Source organism: Liolophura sinensis, chromosome 8 (assembly GCF_032854445.1).
Source record: "Liolophura sinensis isolate JHLJ2023 chromosome 8, CUHK_Ljap_v2, whole genome shotgun sequence".
Taxonomy (NCBI): domain Eukaryota; kingdom Metazoa; phylum Mollusca; class Polyplacophora; order Chitonida; family Chitonidae; genus Liolophura; species Liolophura sinensis.
Window position 1 is genome coordinate 2,245,422 of NC_088302.1, and position 14,962 is coordinate 2,260,383.

At 38.9% G+C, this 14,962-nt stretch overlaps 1 protein-coding gene across 2 annotated transcripts in view; it reads left to right on the plus strand.

Moving 5' to 3' along the window:
- The first annotated feature begins 46 nt into the window (after positions 1 to 46).
- The window catches only part of LOC135472408 (nuclear factor related to kappa-B-binding protein-like), a 37,231-nt gene continuing 22,315 nt past the window's right edge, over positions 47 to 14,962 (plus strand). For both annotated transcript variants that reach the window (XM_064751897.1, XM_064751898.1), the window contains exons 1-13: positions 47 to 70; positions 1,125 to 1,273; positions 1,521 to 1,598; positions 2,241 to 2,296; positions 3,120 to 3,315; positions 3,776 to 3,888; positions 4,161 to 4,234; positions 6,933 to 7,073; positions 7,387 to 7,499; positions 10,904 to 10,997; positions 11,310 to 11,541; positions 12,321 to 12,423; positions 14,736 to 14,862. In XM_064751897.1, coding sequence (XP_064607967.1) covers positions 1,172 to 1,273; positions 1,521 to 1,598; positions 2,241 to 2,296; positions 3,120 to 3,315; positions 3,776 to 3,888; positions 4,161 to 4,234; positions 6,933 to 7,073; positions 7,387 to 7,499; positions 10,904 to 10,997; positions 11,310 to 11,541; positions 12,321 to 12,423; positions 14,736 to 14,862 — 1,429 coding nt within the window. In that variant the 5' untranslated portion in view covers positions 47 to 70; positions 1,125 to 1,171. The remainder of the gene's footprint in view (positions 71 to 1,124; positions 1,274 to 1,520; positions 1,599 to 2,240; positions 2,297 to 3,119; positions 3,316 to 3,775; positions 3,889 to 4,160; positions 4,235 to 6,932; positions 7,074 to 7,386; positions 7,500 to 10,903; positions 10,998 to 11,309; positions 11,542 to 12,320; positions 12,424 to 14,735; positions 14,863 to 14,962) is intronic.

Below are 14,962 nucleotides of genomic sequence, written 5' to 3' on the forward strand. Positions count from 1 at the left end.
TCAAGCGTGCTGATACTGCAGGGCACATTGTCATTGTCCATTTTGACCTCTTTTCGGTCAGAAATGAATGGTAATTTCATATTGTTCACACTTTTAGCATTTATCTGTCGATCCACGGCCTTAATTTTTTGTCTGGTGTCACCGGTGCTCAGAAATTTCGTCTGCTAAATTGGTGATTAGCACAGTAGCAAACTGTAGTGCTGAGCGTGTCAGGATGTGAGAGGATGCTCTAACCTGGCCTCATCTTTCCCAAAGCAAATTGTACTTGTGGTGTGGACTTAATTTGTGCCGGGGAGGGCAATCGGACTTACTAAAGTGACACGTTAATATTCTGGGCTTCTTGGTAAAGTATAGGATTAAATTCACGTTTGTAAACAAACTTAAATTTACCGATGAAATCGAAATTATGCTATGAAATAAGTTGAAGACGAAATGTAACGGTGAATCACATGCAGACCCGAATCGAAAGGTTTGGGCTATCTTAAATATTGTAAACTAGTTACAAATGTAAAAAAGAAAAAAAGGAAACTTGATGAAAAGAAGAATTTTTGCTCACAAGCTATTCAATGATATATTTAACATCTTACAAACATCTTAGTGCTTACACATACTCTGTTGCAGTTACACTCCAGTATCCAGTTCCACCTTATGTATGCTTGGATTATTATGATGTACTTTGCAATTTTTTAGGCATATTCATTGTAATGGTCAAGTGGTATTCATCATTGAAATTTATTAATGATTATTTGGTTGATGCTGAGGTGGGATTCACATAAACTTGTATTTTTACCCTAATTTTCACTGAGTTTATGTTGTGCTCATTACCCCTTGAGCATTATATATTTATAGGCAATAAAATACACATCAGTTTCTGTCCTTTCTTACATTCTTTACATATAATGGCATTTTTTTAGAATTCATTTGTTTCTCTCTCCTCAATAAAGCCACAGGTCTGAGCACAGCAGTGCAATAGATATGCATGTTTTGTTGATTTTGTTTTGTTTTGTAGCTAAAATGTATGGGATTCTTACATATAGTCAGATGCATTGATTGCCCAGAGCTTGAATGAGACATGGAATATAGGTCAGTTTATTTAAATAAAGAAGTCTTTCTGTAATTCTCAGGATGCCATCTGTTGGATGGATAAGTTAACCAGTCTGATCAGTGAAGAATGGACCATCAGACCTTTCGCCGTGTTGATGCTGGCAAGAGGCTTGAGAAGTGTGTATTGGGTCATGAACAAGTCTCTCTCCCTGAACTTCTCATTGAACAGGTACTATAGCTATATAAATATATAGGTCTTTGTAATATTTAACATTGGTATAAATGCAAACTTGTGAAAGAAGTTGAGAATACTCCAATTTGTCATTGGATGATGACCCATTAATGTTGAATGAAGAATTTTACACAACCGTTTCATGCAGGAAATTTGCGCAAATATTTCTATGTTAGCAATCAATGCTTGGTGAAATGCACAATAGCATGTTTAAACATACTATTCTTTGTATTTCTTTTTGCAGGGAGCTGTGTTTCGGGAAATTCTGTCCCAAGAAACTTGGTCTAAAGAATTAACAGATGAACAACGACAACATTTATCAGTTAGTACTTTCAAATTTAGGATTTATTTCATCACATCATCTAATGTTACATTTTTAACAGTAGTTAACCCATAGACCTGTTATGTACTGTAGCTTTGATGTAATTGTTATTCAGTTTGACATCACTGAGAAAAAACTGATGAATACTCATCTACTAACTCAGACATTCCGACATTTACTTTTACATTTATGTTATTGTTATATAGATATAAGATTTTGGCTTAAGCCATGTGTCATAAGATTTGTTTCAGCAGATTATAGCCACCCTTGTGTGCGCATATCTTGGTTCAGAAATTAGGAAGGACTAATAGACAGGACTGCCCACAATGGTCCACAGCATAAAAATGGAATTCAGTGAATAGTGTGAATGTTACTTGGTTGAAAGACCTCATAAAACCCTCTCCAAATCAATCTTTTTTTTTTTTGTAAAATTTTTCATACCTCATTTATTCATTTGTCGGGTATTAAATGACATACAGAAGAATAGTTCTCTCACTTGGAGCAAATGCCAGCCTTATGCTACAGGCCAGTATGATGTGCTCAACAAACTGGCAGACTTAATGCCCATCAGTTATATATATACCCATCAGAGGTTGGTCCGTGGATTGCCTACCTTGCAGTTTATTTGTTTATTACTTGCAGCAATTTCTACCTGATTTTCCCAAAGGCAGTGAAGAGGACAAAGAAGAAACTCTCAGGTTGTTATTTGTTACCTACTCATATCCCAATCTGACAACCTCGTTTATTTTACAAGATTATGTAATTGTTATATAAGCACACCACCATTATGAAATTGATCTGTGAAACTTCTCATCTCTGAAGTTTTGCTTAGGAGGTCATTGCTGTGTAAACCAAATCTAAAATAACCCGAATAAACCTAAAATTCAGAAATGCACTGACTGAGGAGTTAGAGCCTCAGCCTAGCAAGCAGAACCACAATTAAGCCAAAGGTAGGTCGTCTCCGAGGCCTTAACATCCAAGCACTTTCTTGGTTAATCCCGTCTTTGATAGCACGAGATGACAGCAAAATGAGATGTACTGGTCAGCTTGCTGTCTGTGGCAATCTGTTTATACGAAATGTTTGCAGGGACAGGTGTGGTGTGAGTGGATACTGACTGCTCTAACTACCTCGTTTATGAATCTGATAAAATGCTGCTTTTGTTTACATGAACAAGCCATTTTGCCTGCATTTACAACACGGAAATTGTGAGTTTTGGTGTAACAAAACCTCCTGTGTGATACAGTGTATCTCTGACTTTAAATATCTACTGGTTAAACTTTATGTGGAATAAATTTATTCATGCATATGTACATATATAGTATGGTGTTGTCTTTTCTTTGAACTTAAATACCATTGACTCTTATTGAATTTTGTTAGATGACTGTATGACTACAAGTGAGAATGTTAATGTCTAGAGTATTTGTAATACAAGATGTCATTTGTCATAAAAATCCATATATAGTATTTGTAACACTATTGAAATATTTACGTGCTTGCATTCTCTTACCTGTATGTTTTAGGATGTTATTTGGAGGGGAGAACTTTAAATTTGGGAATCCCCTCAAACAGTTCCAGATGAAACTCCGCGAGGGTTTCTTTGCTCCCGACATAGCCAAGTACTCAGCTCTTTGTCGCAAAGGGAAGAAGAGAGAGTACAAGATCAGACAACAAAGATATTACGCCAAACTCTTACAGGAAATTCTCCTGGCTCGTCAGGTGGGCTTCTTTCAGCTCTATTGTGTTACTACAGAATTATTACATGATCTACCTTCTATCCATTTACAACATTCATATCGCGGGGAGAATTTCTTCATAATATCACTATCTTGGTTATAAAATAACATGCATTATTTCCCCTTTTACCAAAATTTTGGCTTTTGAATAAAAATCTTCTTCTGTATTGAAAATAACTTCATATTTGTATGGTTTATTTCCCCATTACTGTCTATATGGCTTTTGCTCAGAGATCCAATGTTTTGGGGGGGAGGGAGCTTTTATTAAGTTTCAGTGAGTAAAATATGTGTTACTTATATCCAAAGATACTTTTGGATGGGATTTTTGATGATGAATTTCTCAAGAAAAACAAAAAAAAGTAATAATAATAAAAAGGCCTGTAGTAAGACATAAAGCCACCCGATTGTGCTGGTTTATACAGATTGTTGTTCTGTGTTGTCAGCTTGTTCTGGAGGAAGTGCGCCACTTGCCACCTGATGAGACCCCCAAGTTTATTTACACCCCACCACCTCGAGACAACAGCCTGGAGAACAGGGTCAAGAAAAAGTACATCAAGTAAGCAGATCATGACACAAAATCTCAGTCTTCAGAACTTCAAAACCTGGGTTTTTGACATCAGAACACATTTAGAACACTCTGAAGATTCTGTTTTGTATTGTGTGACAGAATGGTGAGGTACTTGGAAATGTGTATATATATACACAATTTATACAGAAATTGACCTCAGGTTAGAAACAAGACTAGATTTTTATTATTTTTGTTTTATTTTGTTAACACACTGATTTGTTGATTATCATACTGTAGCCTGACTTTACATTTATTTTCAGAATTTTAAAGGAAGTACGAGAGGAATGTGAAGTGGAAGACACATCCTCTGAGGAAGATTTGCCCCCAGAGAAAGGTACATGAAGCAATTGTTGCACCAGATCTATCTAATCTAGAGCCCTTAGACAAAACAGGAGACTACAGTTATACAGTGCACACATGTCCTTGAGAACTCAGTCGTTTACTGATTATCTGCAAACTTGTACACAACAGTAATTTGCTCTAGGGACCATTGTCTACTCGGAAGTCATCTTGGATTTTGCACCCATTTAGCTGCTTTGGTAATGCCATGTTTTTTTAGGCATCTGGAAGCGAAGCGGACAGGGTCCTAGGAGGACATTTCTGTGATGGTGAAAATTGCCACTGATTTACCAAAGTAGCTGGACTTTAAGAGTTTACTGCTGTGATGTGTTTTAGCATCTAAGGTTTTCTTCTATTTGGATATGTAAACCTGCCTAGAGCATCGTTACTGTGGAACACAATAGTATTACTTAGTTCATGCAATACCTGTAAAATTAGGCTTTATCACATAAAATTCAGTGATTTCTGTTCGCGCTCTTTAGGTGCCTGATACAAAATGGTCGCATTTCTGGTGATTTGGCCAGGCCACGATTGAAAAAAAAAATGTTTGTTGCTGGCAATATGACTGAGTCATTAAATTCAGGCCATCTCAATTTGAGGAGGGGAGCGGAAGGGTATGCAAGACCTACCGTTTAAATCCTCAAGTCAGTGTGCCTCAATACTGCTTGGTACGTCAGTGCATCGTTAGATCAGTTGACCCACAATACCTTGTTGTCTTGCAAGTGCACTGCACGAGAAAACCCATGGGTTCTAGTTTTATTTATTTTCTGGATTTGCAATGGAAAACAATGCCTCCTTTAATTTGGAACCATGGTTTGACATACATTTAACAATGCTGTGGAGATATTACATGCATCTCCATAAAAAAAGAAATTCTTTGTACACGGAATTTTTCTTAACAGGTACACACATGTACATGTTGAATGCAGTGGTTCCATAGATCAGTTTTGCACAAAAGAGAAGGAAAGTAACTCCGAATATTGAAGTCTTATTATTAATCTATATTTCAGTCACTGTTACACTGTTCTTGAACTCACGCAAAGCGCAGAAAATGATCTGAAGTGATGACTATGTGTGGCATCTCTCGCCATGTATTTGTTCATGTAATTGAATCCATACCACTGGATGTCTTTTTTTGTTTTGTGTCATTTGTGCCTTTTGCAAGCTCTGTGCATGTATTTGCACACAAGTACACTCAGTCTCTTGAAAATATATTAATACTTTACAATGGCTGATTGTGGTGTGGCTGGAGGGGGGGATGTACAGTACAGCCCAGAAATAACCTTACAAAAAACACAAGTAAAATGTTGTGTGGTGTTTTCATGTGCCTGGACATCATTTTATTGAGCATGAATGCGACGTGATAAAGAAAAGTATGAAGCATATTTGAGTTGTACTAGAAACATTGTTGAGCTCTTTAATCGCTTTTCAACATGTGTAGATGGCAGAGCAGTCAGAAAAATTGCCATGACTGTTTGGTTTTCTGCGGGCTGGGTGTCATGTTATCTCTGGACTGTACTGTACATCTTTGCAATCAGATTGCTTTCTTGATAGGCTTGATCGTGCTTTTTGTTATGACTGAAAAAAATTACTTCTCAGCCATTTCATATGTCCAATAGTGTACTTCTCAGCCATTTCAAATGTTTAATGGTTTACTTCTCAGCCATTTCATATGTCTGACAGTTTACTTCTTAGCCATTTCATATGTCTAACGGTAACAGTTGATTGATACTTGTATGTTCACAATGTTCACAAATTTTGTTCGGACTACTTTCTAATGAACTGTGTCGAAATGTAACATTCTTACTGCAAAGAGGATAGTTATAAAAAATTCATCAAGTTACATATTTCTCAACATTTAATGGATCCTTGAAAGTCATGGGGAACAAGTTTTTTCTTGTATTACTCTTAAAAAGTGCTTAACGGCAAAGAAAACACTAATGTGGAGCATATGTGAGATGAAAGATCATGAAACACTGTCCACAAAAAAGAGTTTGATTGATTTTTTTATAGATTTTTTGGAACCTGCACAGTAACATGCCTTTGAAACTTTGGATGGTATGATGGCCTTTTCTGACCATATTGGGATCAGTGATGTCACGTCAGGTTTTTGCCTTGTAACACACATAGGCTGATAGATTTCATTATGCTAATCTATACACGTCATGTACATAAAAATCTATGAATGCATTTGACGAATGGAACTTGAAACATACCCCCAAGGCCACTACAGACCACCAGAATCTGATGTTGTAAAACCATTTTACTGGGATGCCAAAATTAAATAGAAATAGATCAAGCAATTTTGCTGGACAGTGTTTCATGATCGTTCGTCTGATACATGTGTATAATTAATTTTATTGTTTTCTTTACCTTAATCTTTTGATGCTAAATATCACACTTGTATTGAATTATGTTCACAATAACCAATAAATACGGTATCAAAATAGTGTCCATTCAGTTCCCCATGTAGGTTTAAACTATCTTAAACTGAATGATCCTTGATAGTGCTAGGATATGATAGGATATTAGGCTGTTGAAAGTTCTTGAAAAGCCTTTCTTTCATGAATGGGACCCCTGTTTCAGCCAAAAGGGGTTTCATACATCTTTGAAATGGTTGAAAATCGGGGTACATGTATATTTTTGTTTCTGATCTGTATTATCAGTTTTTGTTATTCTTGTCTTGTATATAGCCCCTGCACCACGACACAAGAAGGGAGCTGTCAAGAGCCTGTACCCGCTCCCTTCCCCTGATCACCCGCCCCCAAGTGTAGTGTCCACATTCGCCTCTAAACCACTCACCAATGGAGACGTCATAACTCCAGCAACAGTTGGTATGTTCTTACCAGGGCAGTTGTCAGACCATTTATGGTGCTTCTTTTTCTTCTTTTTTGGTTGTCCTTCTGTAATCTTTTCTATTTTATCTTGAATCCAATTTTAGTCTTTCACCAATCATTACTGAGATCCCTATAGTCTTCTGTAAGAATTTGATGCCTGTTTTATCTTTCCTTTGGTCTTTTTTTTGACAACCCCAAAAAAGTGGAATGCTACATTTACGAATACCCCATGGGAATTTCAGATCATGTAGGGATAGTAAGAGTGTGTAGAATTCAAACAGTTGAACTGCTTGTTTCTGTGTTTCTCAAGGTAACGAAAATGCTCCTAAAGCAAAAGTGCGAGTGAGCAGTCCTGTGGATTTCACAGATGATGACTATGTCCACATGTTGAGGACCCACAAGCGGAGGAGGACCGAGGATCTGGTAAGTTAGTGTGAGGACTTTCTAAAACAGGCTTATTCTTCTGGATGACTATGTCCACATGTTGAGGACTCACAAGCGGAGGAGGACCGAGGATCTGGTGAGTTAGTGTGAGGACTTTCTAAAACAGGCTTATTCTTCTGGATGACTATGTCCACATGTTGAGGACCCACAAGCGGAGGAGGACCGAGGATCTGGTAAGTTAGTGTGAGGACTTTCTAAAACAGGCTTATTCTTCTGGATGACTATGTCCACATGTTGAGGACCCACAAGCGGAGGAGGACCGAGGATCTGGTAAGTTAGTGTGAGGACTTTCTAAAACAGGCTTATTCTTCTGGATGACTATGTCCACATGTTGGGGACTCACAAGCGGAGGAGGACCGAGGATCTGGTAAGTTAGTGTGAGGACTTTCTAAAACAGGCTTATTCTTCTGGATGACTATGTCCATATGTTGAGGACCCACAAGCAGAGGAGGACCGAGGATCTGGTAAGTTAGTGTGAGGACTTTCTAAAACAGGCTTATTCTTCTGGATGACTATGTCCACATGTTGGGGACCCACAAGCGGAGGAGGACCGAGGATCTGGTAAGTTAGTGTGAGGACTTTCTAAAACAGGCTTATTCTTCTGGATGACTATGTCAACATGTTGAGGACCCACAAGCGGAGGAGGACCGAGGATCTGGTAAGTTAGTGTGAGGACTTTCTAAAACAGGCTTATTCTTCTGGATGACTATGTCCACATGTTGGGGACTCACAAGCGGAGGAGGACCGAGGATCTGGTAAGTTAGTGTGAGGACTTTCTAAAACAGGCTTATTCTTCTGGATGACTATGTCCATATGTTGAGGACCCACAAGCAGAGGAGGACCGAGGATCTGGTAAGTTAGTGTGAGGACTTTCTAAAACAGGCTTATTCTTCTGGATGACTATGTCCACATGTTGGGGACCCACAAGCGGAGGAGGACCGAGGATCTGGTAAGTTAGTGTGAGGACTTTCTAAAACAGGCTTATTCTTCTGGATGACTATGTCAACATGTTGAGGACCCACAAGCGGAGGAGGACCGAGGATCTGGTAAGTTAGTGTGAGGACTTTCTAAAACAGGCTTATTCTTCTGGATGACTATGTCAACATGTTGAGGACCCACAAGCAGAGGAGGACCGAGGATCTGGTAAGTTAGTGTGAGGACTTTCTAAAACAGGCTTATTCTTCTGGATGACTATGTCCACATGTTGGGGACCCACAAGCAGAGGAGGACTGAGGATCTGGTAAGTTAGTGTGAGGACTTTCTAAAACAGGCTTATTCTTCTGGATGACTATGTCAACATGTTGAGGACCCACAACCGGAGGAGGACCGAGGATCTGGTAAGTTAGTGTGAGGACTTTCTAAAACAGGCTTATTCTTCTAGATGACTATGTCCACATGTTGGGGACCCACAAGCGGAGAAGGACCGAGGATCTGGTAAGTTAGTGTGAGGACTTTCTAAAACAGGCTTATTCTTCTGGATAACTATGTCCACATGTTGGGGACCCACAAGCAGAGGAGGGCCGAGGATCTGGTAAGTTAGTGTGAGGACTTTCTAAAACAGGCTTATTCTTCTGTTTATGGTGGCTTAGAATATATGCTTAGAGACCAGTTCCTCTCACCAGACCTAAAAATGATGCCTCCATGTACAGAGAACTGCGGTTATGAGAACTGTGGGATTATGAGGCCTAAAGCGATACAATACATGATTTCTAAAATGTGGTGATTCTGTTCCGGTTTTTCAGTGAAAGTGAACACAGAGGGCAAAATAAATGTGTTGCGGTGTAAAGTATACACACAACATCAAATTCAGATTCCATGAGGCCAGAAGGCATTTCTTGATTTCTTGAAATTTCTCAGCTAAGCTGTACAGAATTTCTTACTGTCATTCAGCTTGCTGGCTCATGGTCCATTAGCATGCATGTAGATTGTAAAACCAATACACTTCTATTTATCTGTTTTATATGCTGTTGAAAAAATATGCAATCAATTTCAATATGCAAGCACAGATCTGCATCATTCTGCAAGCACAAATCTGCATTATTATTTCTCTGGTGATTTAGATGGGGTACTCTTTTCAGGTGGCTTGCATTACCCCTTTTGCCTAGCCTGTTAACTTGATCTTTTTGGAGTAAACATGTTTGTGTGCTCTTCAGAGTAACCTATTGGTGAAGCAAATAATTAGTATTAAACAAACTGTGGGCTGATACTCAGCCATTTTTAGGAAACCTTTTTCAGGTTAAGTTAACATTTTAAATTCTGAGGCCTGCATGAAGCAATGGACAGGGTCCCTCAGGGGTTTGTGTACACATGTATGTGCCCACATCTACATCTAACTACAATGTACAGATGATACTGTAAACAGTGGACAGGTTCCCTCAGCTGTTTGTGTACACATGTATATGCCCACATCTACATGTAACTACAATGTACAGATGATACTGTAAACAGTGGACAGGTTCCCTCAGCTGTTTGTGTACACATGTATATGCCCACATTTACATGTAACTACAATGTACAGATGATACTGTAAACAGTGGACAGGTTCTCTCAGCTGTATGTGTACACATGTACAGTGTATGTGCCCACATCTACATGTAACTACAATGTACAGACGATACTGTAAACAGTGGACAGGTTCCCTCAGCTGTTTGTGTACACATGTATATGCCCACATCTACATGTAACTACAATGCACAGATGATACTGTAAACAGTGGACAGGTTCTCTCAGCTGTTTGTGTACACATGTACAGTGTATGTGCCCACATCTACATGTAACTACAATGTACAGATGATACTGTAAATAGAGGACAGGTTTTTAGCTGTACACAACCCCTCTCTACTTGTGTACATACGTATGTGCATACATCTACATGTAACTACAATGTACAGATGATACTGTAAACAGTGGACAGGTTCTCTCAGCTGTTTGTGTACACATGTACAGTGTATGTACCCACATTTACATGTAACTACAATGTACAGATGATACTGTAAATAGTGGACAGGTTCTCTCAGCTGTTTGTGTACACATGTATGTACCCACATTTACATGTAACTACAATGTGCAGATGATACTGTAAACAGTGGACAGGTTCTCTCAGCTGTTTGTGTACACATGTATGTGCCCACATCTACATGTAACTACAATGTGCAGATGATACTGTAAACAGTGGACACATAATACTGTAAACAGTGGACGCACAATACTGTGAACAGTGGACACATAATACTGATGTCACTTTTGAAGCTGCATGTTAGAAGCAAGTGAAACAAGCATGATAAGCAGGAGAGTGTACAGTACAGTGTAATGTGTGGATGTCTGGTGCTGTATGAGTGTGATATTGAACTGTAATGTGAACGCGTCTCTGTCATGTTGAACAGGACTGCCCAGACATGGACACCCAGAATATAATGTTACAGGATATCATGTTCAGGTGCCAAGCCATCAGAAAAGCTCCGGCCAAGTCACCCATCTGTGAGTAATCCATCCCATATGTGCTTGTATGTGTTATCATTGTGGAAGTTAATGCATCCATCTGACTTCCAGGAACTAGCAACGCTCAGAAATTGTCTGATATGTATGACACATATTACTTGACAAAGCTTACTTCCCTTTATACTCATGATATTTTTGTAATGAGCCACAAGGAAGGTAGTCTTGGCTAATAATACCCTTGCGATTTTAAAATTGAGCAATTTGGGAAGAGCATTATTCCTATTCTGTATATAGTGTGCCTTTCAGGTAATGTGTATAATTTAGAAATCCTCGAATGTGTCCGTGTTGTAGCCCCGTCCCTTACTGTCGGCGTAAAGAAGAGAGTGAAAGCACGAGAGAGGCCTGAGAGGAAGCTGAAGAGAGAGCGCCCTCTGAAGGAGGTGGTTAAGACTGAGGAGGATAGTATGGGGAGTAAACCCTCCCTGAGGACAGAGGAGGACAGTCAGCTGACAGAACGGGACAAGCTGCTTAGTGTCTCACGAGACGAAGAAGAGGATAGTGTGTCAGATTTCCCTCTGCAAGAGTGAGGCTCTTTGTAGTTTTAATGTATTTCAACCATAATTTTTGATGAAATTGGATAAATTTAATGTGAATCAGAAGCACCAGTGGCTGTTACACTTTGTAACGTTAATTTCCTACATTTCTGCAGGACAGCTTGTGTATTGTATGTTGACAATGCTATTCAATCAAAATCTGATTAAGACATGAATTCCAAACAGGGAAGGAAGGGTAACATGTACAACAGCGACTGACTTTACAGGACATTTACAACAGCGACTGACTTTACAGGACATTTACAACAGCGACTGACTTTACAGGACATTTACAACAGCGACTGACTTTACAGGACTTCTTGTCCTAAGACATGTCATTCACAGCAGAATGATCATGAGAGGCCATGTTAGTAAACGTTTCGCTCAAAATAACAGGTAAACATGATATGCTGGCAGTGTCTGGTTACACTTCCTTACCCATACACTGCTAGGGCCTCTCAAGTTTGTACGCGTTGAATTTGCAAAATTAGATTTTTTTCTGTCAAAAGGATAAAAAATTTTGAAGTATACAGCTGGTTTTGATGTACCATAACTTTATGTAAACATTGTAGCTAAAGCTTTTAGTTCATTTGAACTAAAACAGCCTCTTCAACACATAAATCTTTTGTTGAACACAGGATTAATTCTGTATCAGATAAATAGATAAGAAAAACCTATAAAAGCACATCCACAGCTTTCAAGCGGAAATGATTTTTGTGTCAAAGTTTAGCATTTTGTAATCGTTATGACTGTTGGGTTCATTTTGCAGATCTCAGGCTCCACATTTGTTGTTTGGACAATATAGTAACTTCTTCAGCTTACTGAGGGATCTGATCAATGAGTTTGATGATGCTAAGGTCACTACAGCCAAGGTCAGTGTACATAGGATTTACCAGGTGTAGGACACACACAGTTAATGTGAAACATTATTGTACACACTTTCAGAAATGACATTATGCACACTTTAAGAAATAACATTATACACACTTTCCGAAATGACATTATGCACACTTTCAGAAATGACATTGTGCATACTTTAAGAAATAGCCTTATGCACACTTTCAGAAACTTGGTAGTTGTGGCGTTCAAATTTAGCTGACTTGTGCTATCATCAGTCAGCATTTGTGTATCACATATATAGTGAGTATATGTCTATATGTCAGCCTTTGTGTATGGGTTAGTATTTACATGTGTATACATGTGTATATCAGCCAGCATTTGTTTATTACTCATTCTTTATTGTTAATCGGCATGTATTTTAGAATCAGTATATATGTTTTCACAGTGGCTTCATTGTTTGTCATTCATCCTACATACCCACCGAAAAACAGGTGTTTAGGTGATGCATACTGGGTGTTCAATTGACGCTTACTGGATTTTCAAGTGACACATACCAGGTGTTCAAGTCTCGCATACCGGGTGTTCAAGTCACGCATACCGGGTGTTCAAGTGACATGTACTGGGTGTTCAAGTGACATACTAATTTCACAGATTCCAATTAAAAACTGGATGCTTCACTCATTGAGATTTGAAATCGGATCTCAATGTCTGTAGCCCTTCTGAGCTATTGGGTAGTTCTCGCTTGCTACTGCTAGCATATGCACAAGAAAGCTGGTCTGGTTACACCTTACCATGGAAGTCGGATAAGGCCATCATCATAGCATCATACTATCTTTCCGGTACTGACACTTGTCAACGACAACAATGCGTCTAGCACAGCGGCTTTTGTCCCAACTATTTAAAAGAACGAAAGATTAACATGTTAACATTTTCAGTTTAGCAAATTCAGTTTTAGCAGCTGCTGGATTTATTATTTCAAGCAAATTTGTTATTTGCAATAATCAGAAAATACTTGGTAAAGCTTCTAAATGAATTATTTGATGTAGCTGCTTTACATTATTTACTTAACACGGTACACAGAATGTTGATGGGTATTTTTTTGTCTGTGATATTTGTTTAGAGAAATTACCTTGGTGAGAAATATCATTTCTCTGATATGAGCCTTTCAGTTTATGAAGCTCTGCTGGGAAAGTATGTTTGAGGGCTATTATAAATTTGCAGCACTCTTCTAGGCTAATGTAGGTTAATTTATTGGGTACATTTAAACTTTAAACTCACTAATTTGGTTTAAGCAAACAAAAACCATAATACGGTCGTAAACCTGTGTAGTGTGTTAGGGCACCATGGATAACATCGTAACAGCTTTATGTAAGACCACATCAATGTAGGTAATATATTAGTGAAATATATAGTTTTACAAGCATATGTAAGGGAGAATTTTAATATATAGAAATTTTAATATATAGAAAAAATCGTCAAGTTTTAGTTGCTAAAACCGCGATTTCATGAAATGAGCGATTCTTGCCAAACAATGAAACCACTGTGTAAGTCAGTTACCGCTCTTGGGTTCATTGTCAGCTTGAACACAAAAATCAAAGGCGCTAACTGTAGCAAATCTGTCAGTGTTGGTGTACTAGTGAGTGTTGGTGTAACAGTCTTTGTTGGTGTACCAGTCAGTTTTTGTGTACCATTCAGTGCTGGTGTACAAGTGAGCGTTGGTGTACCAGTTAGTGTATGTGTACCATTCAGTGCTGGTGTACAAGTGAGTGTAGATGTTACAGTCAGTGTATGTGTACCATTCAGTGGTGTTTTACAAGTGAGTGTTGGTGTACCAGTCAGTATTTGTGTACCACTCAATGTTGGTGTACCAGTCAGTGTTGGTGTAACAGTCAGTGTTTGTGTACCAGCAAGTGTATGTGTACCATTCAGTGTTGTGTATCAGTCAGTGTTGGTGTGTCAGTTATTGCTGGTGTGTCAGTCAGTACTGGTGTGTCAGTCAGTGTTGGTGTGTCAGTCAGTTCTAGTGTGTCAATCAGTGTTGGTGTATCAGTAAGTGCTTGTGTATCCGTCAGTTTTGGTGTGTCAGTCAGTGTTGGTGTGTCAGTCAGTGCTGGTGTGTCAGTCAGTGTTGGTGTGTCAGTCAGTGTTGGATGTGACAATCAGTGTTAGATGTGTCAGTTAGTGTTTGTGTCTCAGTCTGTGTTGGATGTGTCAGTCAGTGCTAGTGTACCACTCAGTGTTGGGGTACCAGTCAGGGTTGGTGTGTCAGTCAGTGTATGTGTACCAGTCAATGTATGTGTACCAGGCAGTGTATGTGTACCAGCCAGTGTTTGCATACTTGCAGATGGAGGAGAAGGTGAGAGAATGGCAGGAGTCCTCAACCTGCAGCCTTAACCCCTGGTTCTCACAGCAGCCTAACTGGGTTGATGCTGTTGTCTCCGCTCTCAAGTTTTTATCAGGCGATGCTCTCGGTAAATTGTTGTCCTATTCTTTATATGCATGCTTCTTCTTGCTAGAAACATCTTTGCTCATGTAATTACAAACTTCCATTGTTCTAGCCAAAGATCTGCT